Source organism: Bacillus rossius, chromosome 2 (genome assembly GCF_032445375.1).
Source record: "Bacillus rossius redtenbacheri isolate Brsri chromosome 2, Brsri_v3, whole genome shotgun sequence".
Lineage (NCBI taxonomy): Eukaryota > Metazoa > Arthropoda > Insecta > Phasmatodea > Bacillidae > Bacillus > Bacillus rossius.
The window spans coordinates 117,285,879-117,310,073 of record NC_086331.1 but is presented as its reverse complement, the minus strand read 5'-3'; the positions used below and the strand labels follow the sequence as shown (position 1 = coordinate 117,310,073).

At 34.6% G+C, this 24,195-nt stretch overlaps 1 protein-coding gene across 2 annotated transcripts in view; it reads right to left on the bottom strand.

Moving 5' to 3' along the window:
• Positions 1 to 1,177: 1,177 nt before the first annotated feature.
• Positions 1,178 to 24,195, bottom strand: part of LOC134529672 (facilitated trehalose transporter Tret1-like) — a 341,884-nt gene continuing 318,866 nt past the window's right edge. For both annotated transcript variants that reach the window (XM_063364007.1, XM_063364008.1), the window contains exons 4-9: positions 18,081 to 18,204; positions 15,961 to 16,134; positions 14,479 to 14,613; positions 10,678 to 10,916; positions 9,373 to 9,676; positions 1,178 to 2,669 (exon numbers count right to left, since the gene is read on the bottom strand). In XM_063364007.1, coding sequence (XP_063220077.1) covers positions 2,383 to 2,669; positions 9,373 to 9,676; positions 10,678 to 10,916; positions 14,479 to 14,613; positions 15,961 to 16,134; positions 18,081 to 18,204 — 1,263 coding nt within the window. In that variant the 3' untranslated portion in view covers positions 1,178 to 2,382. The remainder of the gene's footprint in view (positions 2,670 to 9,372; positions 9,677 to 10,677; positions 10,917 to 14,478; positions 14,614 to 15,960; positions 16,135 to 18,080; positions 18,205 to 24,195) is intronic.

Below are 24,195 nucleotides of genomic sequence, written 5' to 3'. Positions count from 1 at the left end.
TGTTTAAACCATATTCAAAGTGTTTCAGAAAAAGTAATGCATATCTGCACAGGCTGGTAGTGTTCATAACTTGGCAATACTGTTCTAAAAAAATATGTCCAGAAAGAATTGTTAACATATGACAGATAGATAGCCATATGGCATTTGCTCTTATTTTGTTTCTGCACGCTGCCCTTTTATTACTGTTAGCATATCTGTTCATTCTGTGATGCTTGCCTTTGGTTATGGGGACACTTAAAGTCCTTGGTGTATGCAACATTTACTGTACAAACATTGTTGGAGCATATCATCAAATTTAAGACCAGCCAGGTGCATTCACGAAATCATGTGATTCTTCGAGAGACAGGGCTGAAGTGTGTGACAATGCATGATAGTCTGATAAAACACCTTTTGTGGTACTGTGCTACAACATGACCCATGTCCCAACGTGTTTTCATTTCTGGACGTATGCTCACGGAATACTTCTTTCTAGACTTTGCCACTTTTACCAGTAGAGCAGGATTTTAAACTAGGGTGACTTTGATAAAATTTACTTTGTCCGCAGTAAAATAAATTTTCATTTAGATTCAGTTTCATCTGTAATCCAAATATTTTAATATCGACTCAGTTTTATTTTTAATCCAATCTAACATATGTGATAAAAAGCCTCTCACATTTACCTAAGTGTCTCGCATTAAAAAAAATGGACACAAATATATGAAATAACAAAAATTAAATACTCTGACGGGAAGAGCGGAGACTAGGGCTCTAGAGGCTGTTCGTCCATTTCGTAGGCACACCACACACACCTGCTTCTTGACCAATATGCAATTACTTTTTTTCCCCAAATATGTACATACAAGTACACTTACATACAGTAGCTTTTTTTGGACACCAGTGTTTTTAACATAAATACACATGCATATAACAGAACTTGGATTTTAAAACCTTTGGTTTTTGAAAGGCTAAAAGTCATGGAATATTAAGCCTCATGACTTAAAATTCACAAATTTAGATCTACAATTTTAGAGAAGGAAAATTTTTTATGTGATATGAATCACATAGTTAGCAAATCCATGCACGTTTATTAAGTCATTTTGCCTCGCTATAAAAATGTAATATTTGGGAAATACAGTATATAATTCAAGTGAATATCATTGTAAATAAAATTAATGTTACCTTTAGATAACCAGTAAAATTAATCAACATCAATAACATTCTTTATTTCATAATTACATTAATTTCTCACTGATGCAGTTATATTTTAAATATAAACTATATCAAGCTACAATAATGTTAAAATAGAAGTGAAAACATGAAAAATGAATTAATGAACTATATTTACGATACATATATTTAATAAACTACTTTTCAGTGTAAGAGACATGATAGTATACAATGCCTTAAAGCATTAAGTCTTATTATGACATGATCACTATGCTATTTTAATTTCATTTATACAGAAGCATTTGCTATCAAAACAATCATATAACCTGTTTATATTAGGAAATAAAACTAGGGAAATAAAGAAGACCATTCCAGTAATAAATATTTTTGTCACTAGCCAATAGTACAAAATGGAAACAAAAAATGCATAAAATTTAATTTTATATTTTCGGCAGCTTTGGTTCTGTAATTAAAATCATACGCCTTAGTGATATATAACTAAATTCAAGATGAAATACCATTAAAAGGATATTTTGTCCTGCCTCTTAAATTTTTAAAATTTTAGCAGCATCTTGCAATAAAGATTTGGAATAAAATTCTGTTGGTAAACAGGGCTTTAGGATTTAGCATTGGAGGACTCTTTTGAAATAATACTTTTGATCTAATGTAAAAATTATGACATTTTAAGGGCAGTTTTTGTTCCAGCAGTTACAAGCTATAAGCTCTTTATGTACATTAGAGTTTAACAATGTTAATACAGTTCAGAAGGCTATTTATTGATGCTTGTTCATGAGCACTTTACACAAGAGCAATATCAAATATCAGCATTTGGGTATATAAGTTGACACAAACAAAATCTTATATTTAGCAATACTACAAGCAAAACTTAGTAACATTAGAAAGGCACAATAAAAAAGCATGAATAACAGTGTATCAAAATTTTTTTCTCTTGATATGTTCTTGCTTAACTGACATCTATAGTAACAAACAAACAAGTTACCGTACCCAAAAAATTACCATATTTAACATGGTAAAATTAAGATTTCATTGGCACTCCACATTATAGTTTTTTAAGCCTGGCAGCTACATATAACTCTAGTAAGTTTCAGGCTCCAGTAGAACGTACAGACTTCCTAATATGAAAATAAATACTCTGAATATACAAATAATACTCTTAAATCTAAATGCATGATAATGTCTGTTATATATACGTATCTAAGATATTTGTGAACATGTTCACACAGCCATTGGTGATGGCCTAAGATTAGCAATGGAACTCATACGTCGCACAGTTCTGCCTGCTCTTGTCATGTTCTTTTCAATATCTTCCAAGCTTTTTCCTTGTGTTTCAGGAACCAAAAAGAAAACAAAAAATATGCTTGTAAAACATATACAAGCGAACAGAAAGAATGTGCCACCCATTCCTAGGATGTTTAAAATGTCGAGGAACGTTTTCGTAACTACGAATGTGCAAGCCCAGTTGAAACCAGTCGTTAAAGATGCAGCAGAGCCACGAATTTTTGCTGGAAAAAAAAAATTCATTTAGACATATTCAACAATTTTAGTGGAGTTGTTATGAATATCCTGCTAAAATATTAAAAGTATAATAATGTATTGTAAAATGTGTTTATTGTTATACTTAACTTACTACATGATAAAACACTTAAACAGTGATTAGAGATTTAATTATCTTTTAAATTTTGAAATTTAGTGAAGTAATGGTGATATTCAGTGAGGACCTGAGACTAAGGATGAGCTAGGGCTTATCCTGAGGGTTTACGTATCACCAGTTCATAAACATCTTGTTGTCACTTTTTTTCTCGGTGCCATCATTGTGCTGTTAAAACACCCATGCCTAAATCCTTCCTACCCCTACATTCCTGGCACACCACTGCTCAACCCAACCGTCATGCCACGTAAATGAGCCCAACGACAGCTCTGACCTAGTTGGGCAGCTGACGCCTGATTGGCCTCTCATCTTTTAAAGTTGATCTCGCTTGTTTACTTTACTTCAGAAGTAAGTCCTATCTTTTTTTAGTAACCGTTTCTTATGCTTGAAAATATTCTACAACTTCTGCTTTTCTTGGCATAATAATTAAAACCCTTCTAACTCATTTGGTTGAGCTAGAGCCAAAGTCACAATTTCTTTCAAAAATTTTCATTTATCTCTCTGTATCATCCTATTATTATTTTATACAAATTTTCTTATGATCATGTCATTGAGTTTCTTTGTAACAGAATGACCTTGAAAGCCTCACAGTTATGAAATTTACCTTATTACAGAAACAGTATTTTTGAGATACCCCATTTAGAAGCTAATTTTTGTTTTAAAACAAAAAAAAAGTTTTTTCTTATATTTGTCATTTCTCATGTTTGTCATGTTTACTTCCTACTTTATCTTTTAATAAACTGACAGAATTGTTTAAAGGTAAAGACTGCGCAGTATTACAAACTCTCATTAAAAAATTAAACTTTGGTTTTCAGCATAAAATTTTTTTAGAACTTTGAATTAAAATTTACTTGTTTGTGCATAAGCAGAAATTTAAATAAAGTTATTGATTTTTTCATTTACTTTTTAATAGCGGATTATATCCCATAATATTAAATTTACCAAAATTTTACTAGAATTTATATTTTGCTGTATTACAGCTCATGCTGATTGCTTGTATGTATTTGCAAGCTGATGTCTATACTTCATAAATACTGTGTTTTCTTGCATAATCGTCGCACATTTTATACCAAAATCAAGTTTGAAAAGTAGGGGTGCGACGATTATGCGGAAAAATAATTTTTTGTTAGGTAAAGTTATTTATAAAAACAAAACCCGTTCATGGAAAGTACGTTCATTAAAAAAAAAAAAAAAAAGGTGGAGTATACAAGAGCACGCCAAACAATTTATATCAATAATTCATGCAACAAAAACCTTTATTAAACTTTAAATAGAAAAAACAAAATCTGTGACCCAAACGCAAGCCACTTGAATATGTGACGTGAACTAACGCGTAACTACCGTCATAGTACACATTTACCACGAAAGAGTGCAGGCCATCAAATGTAGTTAACTCAGCACGCGTTGCATCCAATCGGCGAGATATCAATATTCGTCCATGTGTGCGCTCTATACGGGAAGCAACATAACCAAACATGAATGATGCCAACTAGCGCTGGCTAAAGTTTTATAAGGGGTACACCGCGGCGACGCAGACGAGCAGATAAAGGTTATAACGTTTAAAAACGTCTTTAAAAGAAAATTTACACATCAGACAGCTTCGCATTTCCGTTAATTAAATAAGTAAAATAGTTAATTTCCGAATAAATATTAGATTTCTACTTTTAAATACACCGTTTTATATGGAAAAGATACCTACACAAAGCGCTCGGAATCTAATAGCGGGACCAAAAACATCATGCGACGTTTACGCGAGAAGTTTTATTATCCGAATTTTGACGCCCTAAAATATGGGTGCGACGATTATGCGAGTGTGACGATTATGCGACATATGAGGGTAACTTAAAGGTGATGATAATCAGTTGCTTTATTGTAATAATTTTTTTTAGATTTGATCTTTTTCTGAAGTCTTGCTCTCCAGAAGAATTAGACTGTTTGTTGGGTTGTAGCTGCGTCGAAGGCGAAGATATCACTGACGTTTTGGTCGACGTTGCAGTCGCCATCTTCAGGGAGAAGGTTAACGTGGCTACAACTCAGACGCCAAGCAACTTCAGTCAATGGTCGCCAAAGTCTGCAATCTTTATTATTAACTGTTTGCTGTTGTATAATGAGAAAGCTATACCTACTGTGAGAGATCATTAACCATTTAAATTATTTGAAGTGTTATGTTAACTTAAGTTTCTTAAGATAAGTGTCCTAAAAAGCAGAATCATCTTCCTTTAATTAAATATTCACTAACTTAAATAACTACACACATTAGGTTTCATAGATTTCAAAGTTAAAATCAAAATCTGTAAACCCATATCTAATCTTAATAAAGTAATAAAAACACAAAAATATGATGATGCCTCGAGCATTGGTGAGCCCCTCATAGCCAAAATAAAAGTGGCTCTTGCCGCTGGTATCCTCGGAATCAGAATGCTGGAGTGGGTAGAGCTATAGTTTGGGCTCCTCAGCACTCTGATCACACCCTCCCCTCGAAGTAACACCCTAATTTTTTTCCCAGAAAAAATTGAGTGCTATTCAAGCACATTTTTGCCATAAGAGTATATTTTATTAAAAATAACTTGTTTTCCGATCACTGAAATATGTTTTGTTTACTGTATGTGTATATGACATTCCTCTCTGTAAAATTTATTTACAGTGTTAAAGATAAGTTTAAATGCATTTTAAGTACATAATTGTTCCAAAAATGAAAATACCATGTAGAAAAACTCATTGTTCACATAATGTACCTGTATATTCCTAATATTTGCTTACTTGAGTAGGCTTCAACACAACATTTTTGAGATACAAAATAAACATATTATTAAAATCAAAGCTCTGTTTCAATGTGTTGTAAGAATAAAGCAGTTTAGGTTTCCTATGAACAAAATTCTTAACATAATTAAGATACTGTTGTTTACTAATGCAGGCCTACTAACGCCACTAGCACAGTGTGGTAGCTATGAGGTAAACTTGTCCTGAAAGCTTCTGGCTTATATCACTAGATCTGCTGCTATTTGTAATATGGCATAATGTAAACATTGGCTAAACACACAATGATCTGACATTGGAAAATATTGTTAATAATAATAATAATAATAATAATAATAATAATAATAATAATATTTTAATTAGACTGAATAAATAGTCAATGAAGGAAATAATTAGTTATAAGGTGAAAGTAAGCTATAGTTTTTTATATTTGTCACAATATTAATTCTTAGCATTTTATTTATTGCTGCACAATTGCTGCAGCATCAGGGAGGAAGTGATATTGTAATTGAAGAATGAACAGCTTTACACTGGAAATGTGCAAATGAAAATAAAACTTAAAACATGGACATAAAAACATGCTATTTCGAACCAATGTCCATGAAAAAATTTCAAACGTGGGGTAGTGATGTAATGTCTGAGAATGTTCTGTTTAAATGCTCAACATTTTCTCAATACTGATTCACTGGTGCCAACCACACTGGAATTTTTCTGAATATACTTATCTAATTGAAAAATCTTGATTCAGATGATACTACTGCTTGACTCAAAATTACACTTACCAATTATTGTTGGCACGCTGGAAAAACGATACAATTATATCAGTAAATTGAATTGTTTAAAATGAATTTTTTAATGAGCACAATAAAAAATCATTTCAGAACAAAAATAAAAACTAAAATTTACTGTTTTGAAAAATACTCCATCAGAGTTGTTTGTTTCAACACATTTTTGTTCTGACGCATCACAAAATTGTCCAGTTCCCATAAACTCTTCCTCACACTATCTGGAACATTTGGTGTTCCATGAACAAACAATCTCAGCTTGTCCAGGTGGTGAAATGCTTCGGAGTAAGTTGGCATGGAAGTGGAATCACCTTCATCGCTGTCACCATTACCAGTCTCATCCTCAGCCAAATCCTTGTGTTGTGCACATAAATCTTCGATGGTTTGTGGCTGACATGGTGGAATCGTATCATCAACTGAGACATAATCTTCAAAAGTGCATGAAAAATTTAGGTGCTCTTGAAGAGTTTTCCAATTTGCACTGCATGTAGAAGAACATTCAATTGGTTCGCTGTCCTTACATGTTATTTGAAGGAAAATATCGTTAACTTGTTGAGCACCAAAGCCTGCTTTTATGAAGCAATTGCTAATGATGGTTGAGTCAAGCATTTCCCATGAAGCGGAAAGAAAATGCATAGTGCCCAGGATGTTGATTTTATAACCACTATTTTTGGTTTTTTTCATTCTTGTTATAAGTCGTAACACAAGGCGCTGAGAAAATGCTGTTTCAGAATTTTTATAATTCCCTGGTCCATGGGTTGTAGCCTGAATGTTGAATTTGGTGGGAAAAATTCAATCTGAATATTTCTAAGGTTGGATATTTCCTTGGGATGAGCAGGGCAGTGATCATGAAAAGCAAATTTTTCCAATTTTTGCACCCCATCTTTGCATAAAATGTTCTCACGCAGTCTTACAAATGGCTGCCTGTCATCCACACAGACTTGTTGTTTGCATACTTGCACGGTAATGTCCTTATGTTGTTAAAACACCGTGGTTTTTTTGGTTTCCCAATTACCAGCAACTGTAACTTTTCATTGCCATCCATGCTGGCACCCAATAACACTGTCACTCGTTCCTTACTTTGTTTGCCTCCATGGCTAGTTTCACTTTTTAAAACAAAGGTTTTGTCCAGAAGCATGTTGAAAAACAGACCACGTTCATCGACGTTGAATACTTTTTTTGGTTCAAAGTCCTTTATAATTGCAGGCAACTTTGTGTTTATCCAACTCTGGACAGTATCATCACACACACTCTCAGATTCCCCACTCAGCCTACAGTTCTATAGACAATTTCTACTCTGTTCTTAAATCTGTCGAGCCAGCCATTCAAAGCATGAAATTCAACACTTAGGTTATGTGCTATTTGTACAGCTTTCTCTCTTAAAATGGGGCCGTTCGTCGGAATTCCAAGTGCCCTCTGTTCTTTAAACCATGCCAAGAGTAAAATTTCAACTTCTTCATATTTACCAACCTTCATTTGTTTTACACTTTGACGAAACATTAGTAGCCAAAAGTTGGTCTCGCTTCATCATGATTCCGTTCAAAGTAGACGGCGGCATCCCAAGTTTTTTTGCCATACTCACTCTTGGTATCAAAGGATTCGCATCAACTTCTGATATTATTTTCAGTTTTTCTTCAAATGATAACGCCTTGTGTTTAATGGGTTCTCCACTACTGGTAGATGCCATTATGCACTGTTCGCCACAACACTAAATATTTATTAAGCTTGATAACTTTAAAATCACACCTAAAAAGATAGCAAAACTAACAAACTTAGTAATGGATGGTAGTAAATATGTATGGTTTACTGCGTATTCGTCACGTGTTATAAATTGAATAGGAAAAAAGGTGTGTAGATGGAATAGCCCCTCGGTCTATATGAATGCAAGCAGATGATTGGTCGAAAATAAAATCTGTAACAGCGTGCGACGTGTGGCACAGGTTTCGACAGTCGTGTGCGTTTCTCATTCATCATGTTCTGCCTTGAATAGGGGAAATGGCACGCAGATGGAACAGCGTCCGGCGTCCGGCAAAGGTTTCAACGGTCGTGTGCGTTTCTCATTCGTCAGATGTTCTACCTTGAATAGGGGAAATGACGTGCAGATGGAACAGCATCTCAATTCAAGTAGATGATTGGTCGAAAAATACACTTGTAACAGCGTGTGGCGTCTGGCAAAGGTTTCAACGGTCGTGTGCGTTTCTCATTCGTCAGATGTTCTGTCTTGAATAGGGGAAATGGCGTGCAGATGAAACAGCATCTCAATTCAAGTAGATGATTGGTCGAAAAATACACTTGTAACAGCGTGCGGTGTCTGGCAAAGGTTTCGACGGTCTTGTGCAAGTTCAAATTATTTCGTTATCGTTCCGAAATAAGTTAATTAAAAAAAGAAATAGAGTTTAAAAGTTTAAAGATAAAAATTATTATTTTTTATCACAAACGCAGAACGTTATATGAGGGAAGCATCTATTAACGCAAACGTTATGAATGGGAAAAATTAACATAGGGATATATGGAAGTGATCAAGGGAATAATTTTGTGAACTTAATAAGCGGGAAAACGTATTATGCGGGAACGTCTTAAGCGAGTTTTACTATATTTAGTATTGTAAAGTGTACTTATATTGAATTAATTTTTAAGTGAAAAATGTGCCGAGTTGATTTCATTACTTGAATATGCAATAAAAATGGAAACATAACTAACATTTTTGTTTCTAGTTTCTTAAACTTTTATTATGCAAGACAAAATTTGTATCGTTCGCCTGTTACCTTGTCCTAGTAGCCTTGGGATTTGAAATCAAGACTAAATGTATGAGACTGCAGGTAATTAAATCAACCATTCTATTTAATTATGTATTTTACTTAGTTTTTTTCAACACTCATTCCCTGCTTTAAAAATTGAAATCCAAGTGTTTATTCTTTGTTCGAGGTGTGTTGCATAAGCCAGTAACCTCAAACTTATCAAGTTCAGTTTCAATGAAAACTTTTAAATATATGGTTTAAATAATTAAATTTTTACCTGGTAAAATTTCTCCCATCATTAGCCATGGTATGGGTCCATACCCTAGTGAGAATCCAACAACGTAGATAACAAAGCTAACGAGTGGTATCCAGCCGTAGGCTTCGACACAATATTCTGCAGATTTGAAGGAAAAGAAGGTCCCCAGGATGATCAATGAAATAGTCATTGCTGTTGCAGAAATATACAGCAGTACTTTTCTTCCAAGTCGATCAATCAATATGGTTGCCACAAACACAGATCCAAAATTTACAAGGCCAACTATGATTGTTGCTAAATTCTCATTGATAGTACTTCCAGACATCTAAAGAGAAACAAAGAATCACATATCATTGCCATACTCAACACAATAGTTACTCTTAACATATGTATTATTTTACATGATCAGAATTTTTGTTTATGTATGTATGTGTGTGTTGTGTGTGTGTATGTATGTATATATATATAAAATTTAAAAATTAAACATGAAATTCCAAAGAGGAGATTTCTCAACCCGATATTTGGCTACTGATCAGTTTTCATGTAGCCATCATGGTGGTTACAATGCTAATAAAATAAGGGCGATAGAAAGTTTAAAAATATCCAATCCTAGACAATTTTAGTAACTTACGGGGAAGTCTCACATGCCACAATGAGTTTTTCATTTTTTTATTATCTTTTAAGGGCTATTTTTGAAATTTGAACACAAAACTTTTCTCATGTTTGTTGTTCTTTCACAAATATTTTCAACAGAAATTCACTAATTGTAATATAATGAAGGTAAAAAGTTGTGCAGGTGTTTTTAATTATTGTGCAACTTCTTACACCCATTATGTTGTTGCAGTTAGTGAATATCTGTTGAATTTGTTTGTGACAGAACAACAAATGCAAGGGAGGAGGTATCATGTTAAAATTCCAAAATAGCCCTTAAACAATAGCAATCACAAGAAAATGAAAAAAATCAACAGGATTTGTGCGACCAAGCCTTTGGTAACATAGAACCTCTAATAAGAGGTTGCGAAAAATCATAAACAAATATGGTAATTTTATACATGTGTATACATGTATTAATGCTACTAAATAATTATATGTTTCAGTAGCAATATATATTTTCTGGAGTGATGCAATAATGTTAATTTTTTTATTATTGTTAGGGTGTACAACCTGATAAAGTACATTGTTTTCATTTACCATCTTACACATCCTTTATCTGATTAAATGCAATTGTAAAGGCTACTCTTACTTTTAATTGAACAGCACAATTATATTATTTTTTTTTTACTTCATACTTTGTGAAAGAAGGTGAAATTTTGTTTTCTTACTTACCTTAAAAATTGAAGCTGTGTAGAAGATAACTGCATTTATACCACTCAGTTGTTGAAAAAACATTAGTCCTATAGAAATAGCAAGTGGCTTCAGATTTGGTTTCTTGAAAAGGTCCCAAATTGTTGTCTCAGTCTTAAGGGATGCATTGTGCGTGTCCTCAATTGCACTGAACTCAGGACCAATGTCAGAATCCTTGCCTCTAAGCCACTGAAGTGATTTCTGTGCTCTTTCATGATTACCTACAACCAAAATGCAGAACTTTTATGTATTAATTGTTTTTTTATTCTCTCATATGTTACACCACATTAGTTTCCTACCAAAGAAGTTATTTTTATTTCAATGTATTCTTTTTTGCTTGGAACAATATTCATAGAATATATTACGAGCTTTCGTGGAAATTGCCTTGAAGACTATCTTGGCTTCAAAAAATTAACGCCATAAAAAAAGCAGGGTGTACTGATGTTTTACTCTGCATTCCACAGGTATCATCAGGTTTATGATGCAACTATGAGCCAGGATACTGAAGTATTTATTTTAAATTTAGCCAGATGTTTTATGATTACCCAATGATAAACCATGATAAGTTTATTGGTCTTTTAGAGCTTTCCTTTGCTCACTTGTACCATCACACAATGGAAGCTTTGCTTTTGTAAGGCAAATCCATAGACTCTTCAAATCCTTCACGAACAGCTTGATCAGAACTACATTAGCTAGGCAATGACAAGTCTGGTTGAATGTTGTGTGACATCCACGGAAACAGCAAAAAAGTGGTGAATCGAGAGGCTTGTGTTCAGGAACTAATGTTTCTTTTATTTATTTATTTTAAAAAAAATGTAATTATATCTTTTGTAAGTTATGATAGGAAATAAAAGAGCAAGCCCTCCCTTGGGTCCACCACTGATACAGTAAGTAGTAGGTGTAGCAAACGACTTCCTAGCCAAGTCAAGGTCCACCACCGATACAGTAAGTAGGTGTAGCAAACAACTTCCTAGCCAAGTCAAGGTCCACCACTGATACAGTAAGTAGGTGTAGCAAACGACTTCCTAGCCAAGTCAAGGTCCACCACTGATACAGTAAGTAGGTGTAGCAAACGACTTCCTAGCCAAGTCAAGGTCCACCACTGATACAGTAAGTAGGTGTAGCAAACGACTTCCTAGCCAAGTCAAGGTCCACCACTGATACAGTAAGTAGGTGTAGCAAACGACTTCCTAGCCAAGTCAAAAGAAAGGGATTTAATCCTGCAGGTACAAACCTTAGAATAATACCTTCATTATATGGAACATGGCAAGGATAAAATAACACCTCAAAATCTTACATCCCAATATAAATTTTACCCTGTAAATTAAATAGTAGAGAATTTGCCTTTTGAGAAGATTTTGATTTCTAAAAGACAGAACTGAAAGCTGGGCTGCAGTGCTTGTGACAAACTTACCCTCACATAGATACAAACTTCTCAATAACGGACATCCACACGGAAAGGAAAAGTGTCCTATTTTGAGAAATAGATTATTATACTTAACTGACCTTAAAATAAAATAAAAAAATATATATATTCATAAAAACTTGTTGAAAATAATAACAACACTGTTTGCCTTAAAAAATATCCATCTTCACAAACACATCACATGTAGAGCACTTTCGAAATGAGTTTCAATTTCCCTAATAATTGTCAAACCCTCTGCACCAGAGCCATTCATAGGTTAACTTATCTATTGCTTATCCATCAGTTTTCAAAAATAAACGTTTGCTTGAAACATAACTATTCTCCAACCACAATTTTGTATGTTTGTATTAAATCTTTATATTTTCTTCTATTTGTGTTTTTCCCACATCAAGTTTAATTGCTAGGTCACAAACACAAAATATGTTTTTTGCACATCTATCATATAAATTTTTTCTGGAAATCTTGAGAGTAAATATAAATAAATAACATTTTTAACCTTTAAAATTGCTGTCATTGTGATGCTGTAGTAATATTTGTGTGTTAATGAGAGAATTAAAAAAAATAATGCCCAGTGTTGGTGACAATGTCTGTTTTTCAGAATGTCAGCGAAACAGAGTTGTTAGATTCATAAGAGATAGTATTGATGTGCTGGGGAATTGAAAGTTGTCCGTTGTTAGAAGATGTCCGTTTTTAGGAAGTGTCCATTACTGGAAGTTTGACTGTACTTAAATGCCACCTCTCATCATCCAACACGCTGGTATAATATTCCACAAAATCCAGTGAAGTTTTAAAACTAAACATACATCTGCCAATGAATGCAAACAAGAAAGACAAGGTTGTAAACAGAATTAATAATATAGCTGTGCTCCCATATGTGCATGGAGTCACTGACTCATTAAGAAACACACAATCTTTACAATACAAAAGCCTTCAGTAAAACTACAAATTGCATACCTCCCATTAGTGAAGGATAAACCTTTACCTGAACAACTCACTGATTTATATGGAGTGTTACTACAAGATTTAAAGAAAACATTCAAGACTACAAGCAAGAAACCCACAAATTGGCCACAGCACAACATTCATCCATTGACAAACAAAGGGTGGATTTAGAAAAAAATTTAAAACCATAGCCAATACTGATAGTTACTCCTTCAAAAAAATAATGTTCTGAACTGGTAACTGTCGGCTTCAGGTTGTAAATAAAAAATCGTGCTGCTGAACAAATAATACTGCCTAATTTACATTTACTGAAATGTTTTATCAGGCAGAATTGTTCGTAAAGTGACAGAATGCTTATTTCTCTCTAAGTGTACACAAAAGGCCACATGTTGGTATCCAAAACTGCCTATAATAAAAGCCTCGTATCAGGGTGCTACTCATATCTGCCTTGGTGAATGAGTCCCAAGGTTATCTGAAGTGACTCAACCAGCTTGAAGTCATTAAGGGGCCCGCCTCGTCAGGGGTGTATGTGTGTTAGTGAGGCGGGATGATAAGCGCGATGCTCGCTGTTGCTTCTAGCACGGTATAGCCTCTAAGCGCAAGGCTCTGAACTGGCGTGCAGTCTTCTCGTTGTCACAGGATAACTGTAAAATTTGAGTCGGTGACCGTAACATTATATGGCCGAGAAATGAAGATAAAGATGTAATGCATGTCCCTTAAGTGCTTTCAAGAATCTGTACTGGTTGTTTGACGCCTAAAAATTACTCTGAAAACATGCGTTTTAGCCATTTTAAATCTTCTAAAAATACAGTTAAAAAAATTAATCCGAAATCAAAAGTGCTTTTCCGCCCTCAGCGAACTCTTAAATGCTTTTTCTAACTATACCCCACTCGGATATCTTGAGTAGTTTTGAAATCGCGTTGTTTTTCCTGAAGTTCTGCGCACCGTATGTGTGCCCGGGTAGGCGGAGCCCTTAACACACAACAAAGAGATCTAGTAGCCTCTCTCAACCTGCCATACATAAAAGCCTACAACACAGGCACCATGCCAACCAGAGGTCTAGCTTCTGTCTTCCACTATTATGCCAACAGCTAAATTTGCTAGAACCAACATGATACCGCTAGAATACGGCCTGTGTGCACAAAGAAAATTAGATATGAAGCCCTGCTGCCGGTCCATTGACTTGGGTTATGTCGGTGAGTAAAGATTTTCGAAACACCCAGTGAGTTCTGGTTTCACGGACATACTAGGCCTCCGGAGGCATATGCGGAGGTGGCTCGCTCTTAGATGCCTGCTGTAACGCAAAGTGGCACATCGCTACTCTCTCTACTCCCATCTGAAACTATGTAAAACATCACGAGGATACAAATTATTGTATCAGAAATGCAAGATAAAATTAAGCTTTATGAAAATACCTTTTGAAATTAACCATCTTGGTGTTTCTGGGATGAGGAACATGCAGATGAAGAATGGCACTGGTAAAAAACTTCCTAGAATGGCCAGCTGTGACCAGTCCAAGTATGAACCTGCAATGAAACTCAGCAGAATTCCTGAAAAATAAAAGAGATTTAATATCAGTAAAATGGAAATGAAACCTTAACTGTAAAAAGATTTAAACCTAATACATAACTACTTCAAATAAAAATGCTTTGTATTCACATTTTTGTATGAACTGTGTGACCATTTTATTAGGAATATTCTGACTAACCTTATAATGGTGTCAGTAATTAAGAGGCATGAGTTGCAGAAGCTGTCAGAAATTATAATGCTTATTACATACTACTATTATAAGCCAGTTTGTGCTTCCTGAGCATTTACAGTTAATCAGTGAACTAGACTGCAAATGCTACACTGAGGAATATGTCAGATCAAGTTACTGGTATTTGGGCAGAACAACATAAAAGCATAAATATGAAATTGGAAATGAACCATTAATTCCTCCCCCTCCCACCCCCCCCCCCACCCAATCATGGCTGGAAATAAAAGTGTTATTTTATACCATGAATAAATAGGCACCAACACTTGCAGAGATGTACTCCATTTTGTGAAAAAGTTTTATCCAATGTGCTGGTCTACAATTATTTAATATGCTCACATTTGTAATGTAAATGACCTGACCTAACCTAACCACACATTAAAATTGTAAACTACTGGTAAACTATTTGTTGTAACACAACATACTCGTAGAAAATAATTTGAAACCATGTCAGAAAGTTAAAAAATTAATTCTGGATCTTTTTCTACACAAAGTGTTCATTTTCAGAATTACCATCTAGGAAATTGTAAGGTTAAAATCATTTAAGAGTTTTTCAGAGTCCAGTGAGAATAAAATACTTAATTTTAAAAGAAATTATAAATATGTATAATTGATAGTTATATTTTACTCATTTACTCGACATAAATGTCTAACTCTTTGAAGTCATATATAAAATTTAATATAATGCTAATAGTACATTAACATTAAAACCAGTAACATAAAATTACTCTCTAAAATTTCTGCAATTACTAGAGCTTGACTGAATTTTTTTAGAATTAGACTCCACTCGACTAAAAGTATGTAGTGTGGACTCGACTCAGCATGACTCAAAGTTATTATTACTGAACTTGGCTCAACTCGACTCTACCCAAAAATTTGCAGACTCATCCATCTCTAGTAAAACTGATAATCATTGAGTCTTAAAGCACACATTTAAAATGAAAATGATTATTTTCTCAGAGGAGCACATATATAATAAAGCATTACTTATTTTTTAGGAATACAAAATAAAATCATGCATATGATAAAATAAAGGGTGCATTACAAGCTTGTAAAACTGTTCAGTGACAGTTTGTAGACAACCATCAAGAGCTGAAATTTTTTTTTTTCATATTAAGTAAGAGTAAAAACAACTTCTTACCAATGTTTCCAAGTGTAGTAGGCAGTAAACCTAATGTTCCTCGAACTTCCGGCTGTAGAGTTTCACCCAGATAGACGGGAAGGCACAAGGAAGCAATACCAACACAAAAACCAGAAATGCTTCGAGCAGCATACAGCATTCCAACTTTATTTGCAAAAGCAATCAGTAAGTGAGCTGCAAAAAAGAACAATTTTGTCTAACATTACTTTTGTATGATTTTTAGCTAAATCTATTCTATATCTATGTAACAAAACTATCCCATTGTGATTTCTTTGTGAATACATTGCATCAAAGAAATAGAGGTAGTTAAGTAGGAACTTACACATTTACATAATGTATTTATGGTAATTTAAAGAATATATTGAATCAACTTTTTTAAAGAAACAATCTGAATTTAAGCCTGATCATGGACTGACAAGTAATGCAAATCATTCAGTTGCACTTCATTTGGATTTACGAGTGGCATAACTATTTGCTACACTAACATTTAAACATTAATATTGCTTATACAATTACTGCATACATTTACGCAAACACTTGTCTGAATTCTGTAAGATGACTATTTATATTTATACTGTCAAGGAATATTACAATAAAAAGAAAATTCTTGAATTATCAGATTATTTAGAAATGATGAATTGTATGCTGAATTTGTTCTTACAATAATGCTATATTTTTAAGCACCTCATTATAAATTTAATCAGGCTATACATTTCCATAAAATCTTTGTTAGTTTTGATCTTCCAGTCATGAGAGTCACGACTGATACAAAAAAAGCAGGAAATAAACAATCTGAACATATCTTAAAGAAAATATTTGAATGAAGAAAAAAAATGGATTGCGTTCATGCCCTTGTGATCATGAATAATGTTTTTTTTTCCAGCATATAAAAAATTATGAAAAGGCTGAAATTTTGTTACAGTCAGACACGGTTGAGTACATGACTATTAAACTAATTGTAACTTTATTCATTTATGTTCTTCTTCTTCTAATCCAACCAGATAAATATTGCAGGTGTAACAAGGCCCTCAAAAATAACTTTATTACAAGTTTTGCTAACCTGAAAGAACATTCTCAGTCCAGTAAAATTCTATAGTTACAGTGGAAGAATGTGAAGGCAGGATTTTCTGCATCATGGTCATAATGCACAGAAGGTTTACAACAATGGAATTACCTGTAGAATATGATGGCCAAAAAACCATTTGGGTGACAACAGTGTTCACATCAGAGTGATGTCTTGACTATTACCACCACCAAGGACACTTATTTCACAATCAAAGTACTGATTTACCAACAGATGAGTTTATTACTTTGAGTTGAGTAATATAATCTCATTCAATAAGAAACTAGCATTTATTTATAAACTTAGATAGAAATAAATTCAACACTTATATAATAATGCTATCTTGCCCGCAAACTACGTTTTAACAAGTTTATAATCCAGGTTTTCAAATAAATTATCATTTATGTATGTTTCCAGTTTTTTTTATACAAAATTAATCAAAAATCTTAAATATCATTTTGGAGCCCCAGACTGTTCTGTTTGAATAAACAAACATTGACTGAATGAACATAAAACTCCATTAAGGGATCTGGACTGGACCTTGCTATGGGCATTCCACCACAAAAATTATTACATCAAAGCTCTAAGTCTCACAAAGTTGCATAACCAATGGAAAAATTGTATGTCAGTTTAGAGCTTTGCTGAACCCAGCAATTTATATAGCCTTAAATGATGTGCCTCACGAGCACAAACAAAGCCTTAAATCAATATCATTGTTGCTCCCGGTGGTTTATTTACCAATGAAAATCTGGATTAATATAATTTTATGAATTAAATATGTTTAATATTATTGCTACCAATTGAACTCAAGGAAAAGCATAATTCATTTCACTCGTAATCAGTACCTACTCATATAAATGCTGTAGGATGATATGTTGGAACTATATAAACTGCAATCTATTAAATCAGTCTTAAGTCATGTCTCTGCTGAACAAAGCTCTGAACAGATGAATTAATCTCTTTAAAATAAATATCTTGTTTGGTAATTATCATGAATTTGTTGTCTTTGGTATAGGTGGACATATTTTAAAATAAGCATATTACATAAAGTTCTTACCAATAACAAATGGAATTGCTGTTCCAACAATGGTTGCTTTCCTTCCAACAAGCTCAATAAGAGGTCCTCCTGCCATTCCTCCAAACAGAGCTGACAGGGGCATCAAGCTGCCAACCCATGAAACCTGAAAAAAAAGGACATTGCTTCAAATATAAAACCAATACTATAAGATATGAATTGCAAAAACATATTCAAATTCTAGCATCCATTAAAACATCACAATCAATAAACAGTGTTAAGACCAGTCTGAAAGTTTGCATCATAGTAAAATTATCTTATAATTGTGATTAACTAGCAAATTCTGGTTTTGGATATAAAAATGTATACATCTTTAGCATTAAATATTTTATAATTGAATAAGTTTATCATTTAATTTGTAAGTTCACATATATCAACTTTCAAAGTGAAACTTCAATTAAAATAATGACATGAAAAATTCCTCGTACAAAAAAAAAGAGCATGTGTAACTCAGTGTACATTTTATAAAAGAGAAACTTCTTTGTCAATTAAAACCTACACTTGTAAGCATATCATAAGGGGTAAAACGGCAGAGATAGAGAAAGAGAGAAAGAAGACAATATTTTCAATGAACATGAATTAACAAAATTAAAACTCACTCCAAAATAACCATAACCATAATTATTGATCAATCAATAATGATTAATTAAAATTAATATTAATTACTATTAAAATAATCACTCCATAAAATATTATATTAAGAGTTCAGGACCCCATACTATAGCATGAAAATGACTATAACTACAATTTATACACTTTTAAAAAGTAAATCAACTTTGATAAATTTAATTCTTAACCACATTTATTATTTTACTTAGTATTGTTCAGCAAAACCATTTATACAATTTAATAAAGAGATAACACAGAGCGGGGTTTTTTTATCTTTCATTTCTTTATCAACTTTTTAAAAAACATAATTTTTTTTTATTTATTAGAAATTTGATCAAACGAGAAATAAATAAATATAAATCAACAAAATTATTACTCACTTCAAAATAACAACTCAGGACATCAATAATTATTGATCAATAAATATTGATTGATTAAAAATAAATATTACTCACTGTTGAAATACACCATAAAGAAAATTTGTTTAGTAAATATAAAAGCTAGGATTGATTATAATAAATTAGTTTTTAATTTAATTGCATATTATGTATAGGTTAGATGTGATCGACCATTCTAATAGACTGATTTTGTAGTTCTGCAAATATCACCTTGCAACAGATTCTGCCAATAGGCTACCTAGACATACTTCAATGCATTCATTGGTATTGATAATGTTCTGCCGTTGAATGACTTGAACAATGACAACATGTCTGCCGCTCTGCGATGCGAAAACTAAATGCAATGGACCTATCTCACAGTAATTCTTTACATTTTAACCATATTGCCACAAAGTTGCACAGGATTTGTTTAAACATTTTTTATCTACTATATTCTTAGTTGGACTTAATATTTTTACATGCTCATGGGCTCATAATTATAATAAGGTGTGTGATTTAATCAAATATTAATTTGTGATAAATAATTACCCAGTCAAACTAAAGCATGAAAAGCATTATAAAAGCAAAAAATATTTAGTTACACAGCTAAAACAATACTAATGTAACACTGTTTAACAATACTGATTTACACAAGTAATTAAAATACGTACTTGAAAGAACACAATTTTCTTGCGAATATAGCCCGTGGCGCGGTGTAAAAACAATAAGCTCAAACGCCATTGTGTTACCCTCTGCCCAAATACTACCTTACTAGATGCCAGAAAGTCAGGTGGCGTCAGGCGTAGGCGGGTCCCTACCGCCGCGACCCGCCTATCCCTGCAGCATGGCGGGGTTCAACCTGAGCAGCACGCCACCACGTGGAGCCCGCTTAAGGGATCGAGGCCCAACGAATTCTCTGCACCACCCACAACCTATTCTCTGTCCTTTAAGTGCCAAAATCATTTCATAACAATTTTTCACGAAAACTTTGCATTAAAATTCAGCCTTGAAATTCTGCTCGTAACACGCCCAAAAAAGTTTCACTTCAAAAAAATAAATACCTGCTTTGCGTAAAATACTTAATTATTTTAGTGTAGTGAGTGTTAGTTAGCACAAATTTTTACTGCCCATATGACTACTAAATAAAATTTGAAATTGTACATAAGTTGGTGGTCATATCACTTACCTTTCACCATTGTTATCTGGGTTCAATTCCCAAATGAGTTAAACTCAAGTTTTTTTTTTTCAAAGTAGGAAATGTGGGTGATGTTGCAGTGTTTTCCCGGTTACGCTCTCTTCCCACCCAGTGCATTCTTTTGTTGCTCCATCTTAACATTTCTCCCCTCACCCATCTCAAGCGACTCAATGTTGACAAGAAATATAACCCTAATTCACTGATTAGTTGTTATAAAACACAGCACACATCTACCTCATTATTTAATGGTGGACCTCTCACCTTTTTGTTTCAAACTCTCTATCAGTTCCTTTCAAAAGTAAGCCATCTAAACAATATTCTTTCCTGATTCTGTGTGAAAAGAGGATCTATAAATACTAATGTTGACCCAAGGGCAGGGCATTACCTTGAACGGTGGAATAAGACCCTGTAGTGGATCAGTGATGAAATATGTAGAAGGGGAGAATGAGAGAACCCCAAGTAAGAAAACTCACCATGCTTCCCAAGTGTAATGTGTAGTGGGAGACGAGTGGTCTCACCACTATGCCTCTGTGGCTGCAGTGAACATACAAAACTACAATAATTATTTGTTTGGCGATATTATCCGGCCTTTCTTAATATTGATGAAGTTAAATTTCAATAAATATGACACAGATATTCCACTTCAGTTTCTCCTAATCATGTGTATTTCAGGACACTGATCTGTTGAAAGCACATACCACCCTTATCCATGGTATCCCTACTCCGTGAAAAGAATTTCAAGGTCTTACGATCGGCAGTTTTAAAAATCTAATTTTTCAAACATAATATCAAAATTCATTACTCATTTCGAGTGATTTAGGTACAGAAGTGACGTGGTCGGGGGATTCGGCATCGGATGTCGATGCGTCCTAATGGGCGCCACCGTGTGCAGGGGCACGGACCCGGTGGAGACTAACCCCTGGGGTTAACGTCGCCCGTGTGGACGCGTGACTCGTACACCCTGTAGCGCAATTACCTGACTCGCTCTCTATGGTTGTTGCTACAGTGGGCTATAATGGCGTCTCACGCGCCGGACTGCAGAACTGCAGTCATGTGAGTAGGCACAGATGAAAACACAAGTACTGTGCTGAGATTCAATACACGCCACGGGCGTCACATGCCTCTCGTACACAATTACAATTAAAAGTACAGCTGCAAAAACGCCTGACGGCATGACTAGTTTATGTAAAGTACACAGCCAATTCGTGACTGAAGATTAAGTTCGCGTTGGTTTCCGAACTCCGACTAGCGGATTACTACTTGATTAATAAAACAGTTCAGCCCCCGAGGTAAGCTCCGAGAGAGGTGACAGCGATTAGAAAGATGAATTTCTCGGAGTGCAGGACGCGTCTTATCACGGGTGGCGACGAGAAGTGACTGGGGAGAAAGATGGCCGCCGAGGTAGCTGGACAGCGCGTCTGACCGCAAGTTTAGAAGAAAAAAAACCGTCAAGTCGTCCAAATTCGTGTTGTTAACATATTTACAATAAATAATTACTCTTAATATTATAACATAATATTCCAGCTTCAAAACCATGTAGTACATTACTTATTAAGATTGCAGCTCCAAATTATTAGATATATAAGTGGCTTTCGGCGTGTTCGGATCAGTTGTTGCAGAGTTATAACTTAAATATATAAACTTATAGATAGAGACCTGAAAATTTCGCGGATTCATTTCGCGATAGGCTAGAATCCAAACTAGTTCAACTTCATGCTGCTTCAGTGATTGGACCACAGTTTACCTGAATGACCCTAAGCCAATGAAGAATACTCAACCAAAAAAAAAAACACAGCGAATCACAAGCATTCCAGTTGACAGGTGTCACGGATTAGTAGCCAATCAGCAAGTGTAATTTCCATAAGTACATAGAGGATCGCAGTAGCGGATCCAGAGGGGGGGGGGGGGGGGGGCTAAGGGGCTCAAGCCCCCTCCAAAAGCATCTGGGTCCACTATTGTTTTAGTGTTTGCCTTGATAAAGCCTAGCCTCAGCTGGGTCAAGCCCCTCCCAAACCAAAATCCTGGATCCGCCACTGGAGGATCGTAGAGTCTATCCTAGAGGTCATTGAAACCGCGAATTTTTCCAGTCCCTACTTATAGAACGTTTTCAGGATCCTGAAATACGCGCACACTTGAGGAATGGAGAAAAAATATTAAAAATATTATTTTCTGTTTATTAAGGGGAAAGAGGCACTGGCTCTACTGCGCCCTCTTGCGGTGGTTTGTGATATCTGTGGTGTGCTATTTGAACACATCACATGCACGTCGCTGGAGGTTTGAATGCCGTCAGGGCGATAGAGGGTGTTAGTGGGTGAAGCAAGGGCCTTGAGGGAGAGCGTAGCCCCGGTCAACGGCAGAACTGTATGCCGAACGACGGTGGAAAGCTGATACTGATACTCACATTGCTCTACAACTGTACTACTGGAAAGTGTATTAACTTATAATGTGTGATTATGGAGAATGTTCTTTTTAATCATGTGATGCCACCTGCTACAGTGGTAAGAAACAGACAGATGAATTTGCCTGCTGTTTTCCAAGCATATTACATGTCGCCTAAATCCGTGCTGCAATGAAAGATATTTCTTCCCTTTCTACATTCCTGTCATTACATTAGCCCCTATGAGATCACTCCAACACATTAATAATTAATTTGTGTTGACTGAAAATTTTGAAATTTTTTTTTTCTCATGACCAGTAATTGATCCAAACTCTGGCTGGTTTTTGTACCACTGTACCACAGCAGCAAACCCATCATTTAATGGTAACGTTTGTCAACTATGTTTAAACTGACTGTTTGTTTCAAGTTTGAGTTGATGTTTAGGCTGTCAAAAATAATGGTACTAACATTGAGAGTGGTGTATTGCAACAGGATGATGAATGAAAAAAGAGAAGTTATTTTTGTGATACATAAAAGACTGAATTAATTAGGCTACTGTTTGTTAGTAATATTTTTACCAAATTCAGTCAATACTTTATTTATTTTTTCTTTGTTTTGCATTAAAATATCTGCTGTCATTTTAATTTATAACCTAATTAATTTTAAATAACCTATTAATTTTATAACATAATTAAACCTTAAACACCTACTTTTGTTGCATGCTGTGAAGTTAGCGGCAATGCTGAGATAAGATGGCGAGTAAGATAATTGTGTACTTAATGGGTGAAATTGTATATTGGACTAAGATTGTTAAATAAAGGATGTGTGTAAACCTACAAGACCCAATGTATATTTGGTAATAAAACATAAGATGATGCAGTCGTCAGGATCATGAAAAAAGTGTAAAATAACCACGACTACAAGCGAGACAATGGTGACTGGCGATGTTGTAAAACGCCCACCAGACCTGGATCTGCATGGCAGAACAACATATAATGACTGGAAATATTGGAAAGCCGAATACGAAGACTATCTCGTCAGCACAGAGCAAGACGAGGCAAATGATAAAAGTCAAAGTATAACTCCTTAAGAACATGGTGGGAAGTACTTCGGCCTGTATCCTTGCGTCACTCAATACCCCAGGTGAATGAGGTGTTTGAGCGCTACGTGTTTAATCAAAGGGTGCAGGAAGAGGGGGAGATTTTTAAATAAACATTTTCTAACCTCATTGCATTAGTTGGTGATGAACTGAAACTATAAAAGTGTGGTAGCTCAAGGAATAAATGCAGAATGGAATACAGACGAGTGGGAAAGAGCTGAAGATAAAATTTGCGAGACCGAGTCGTACATGGAATAAGGGACAAGGGCACACAAGAGGCCATGCTTCATATAGACAACCAAACATTAGAAAAGGTTGCAGCACACTGTCGTATGTGCGAACAAAACAGACAACAAGCAAAACACATCCACAGAGCAAGTGAAGAAAGTGCCGGTGAATTCAATAAAAGAACATTGGTACAAGGGAAATACATAAGTGTC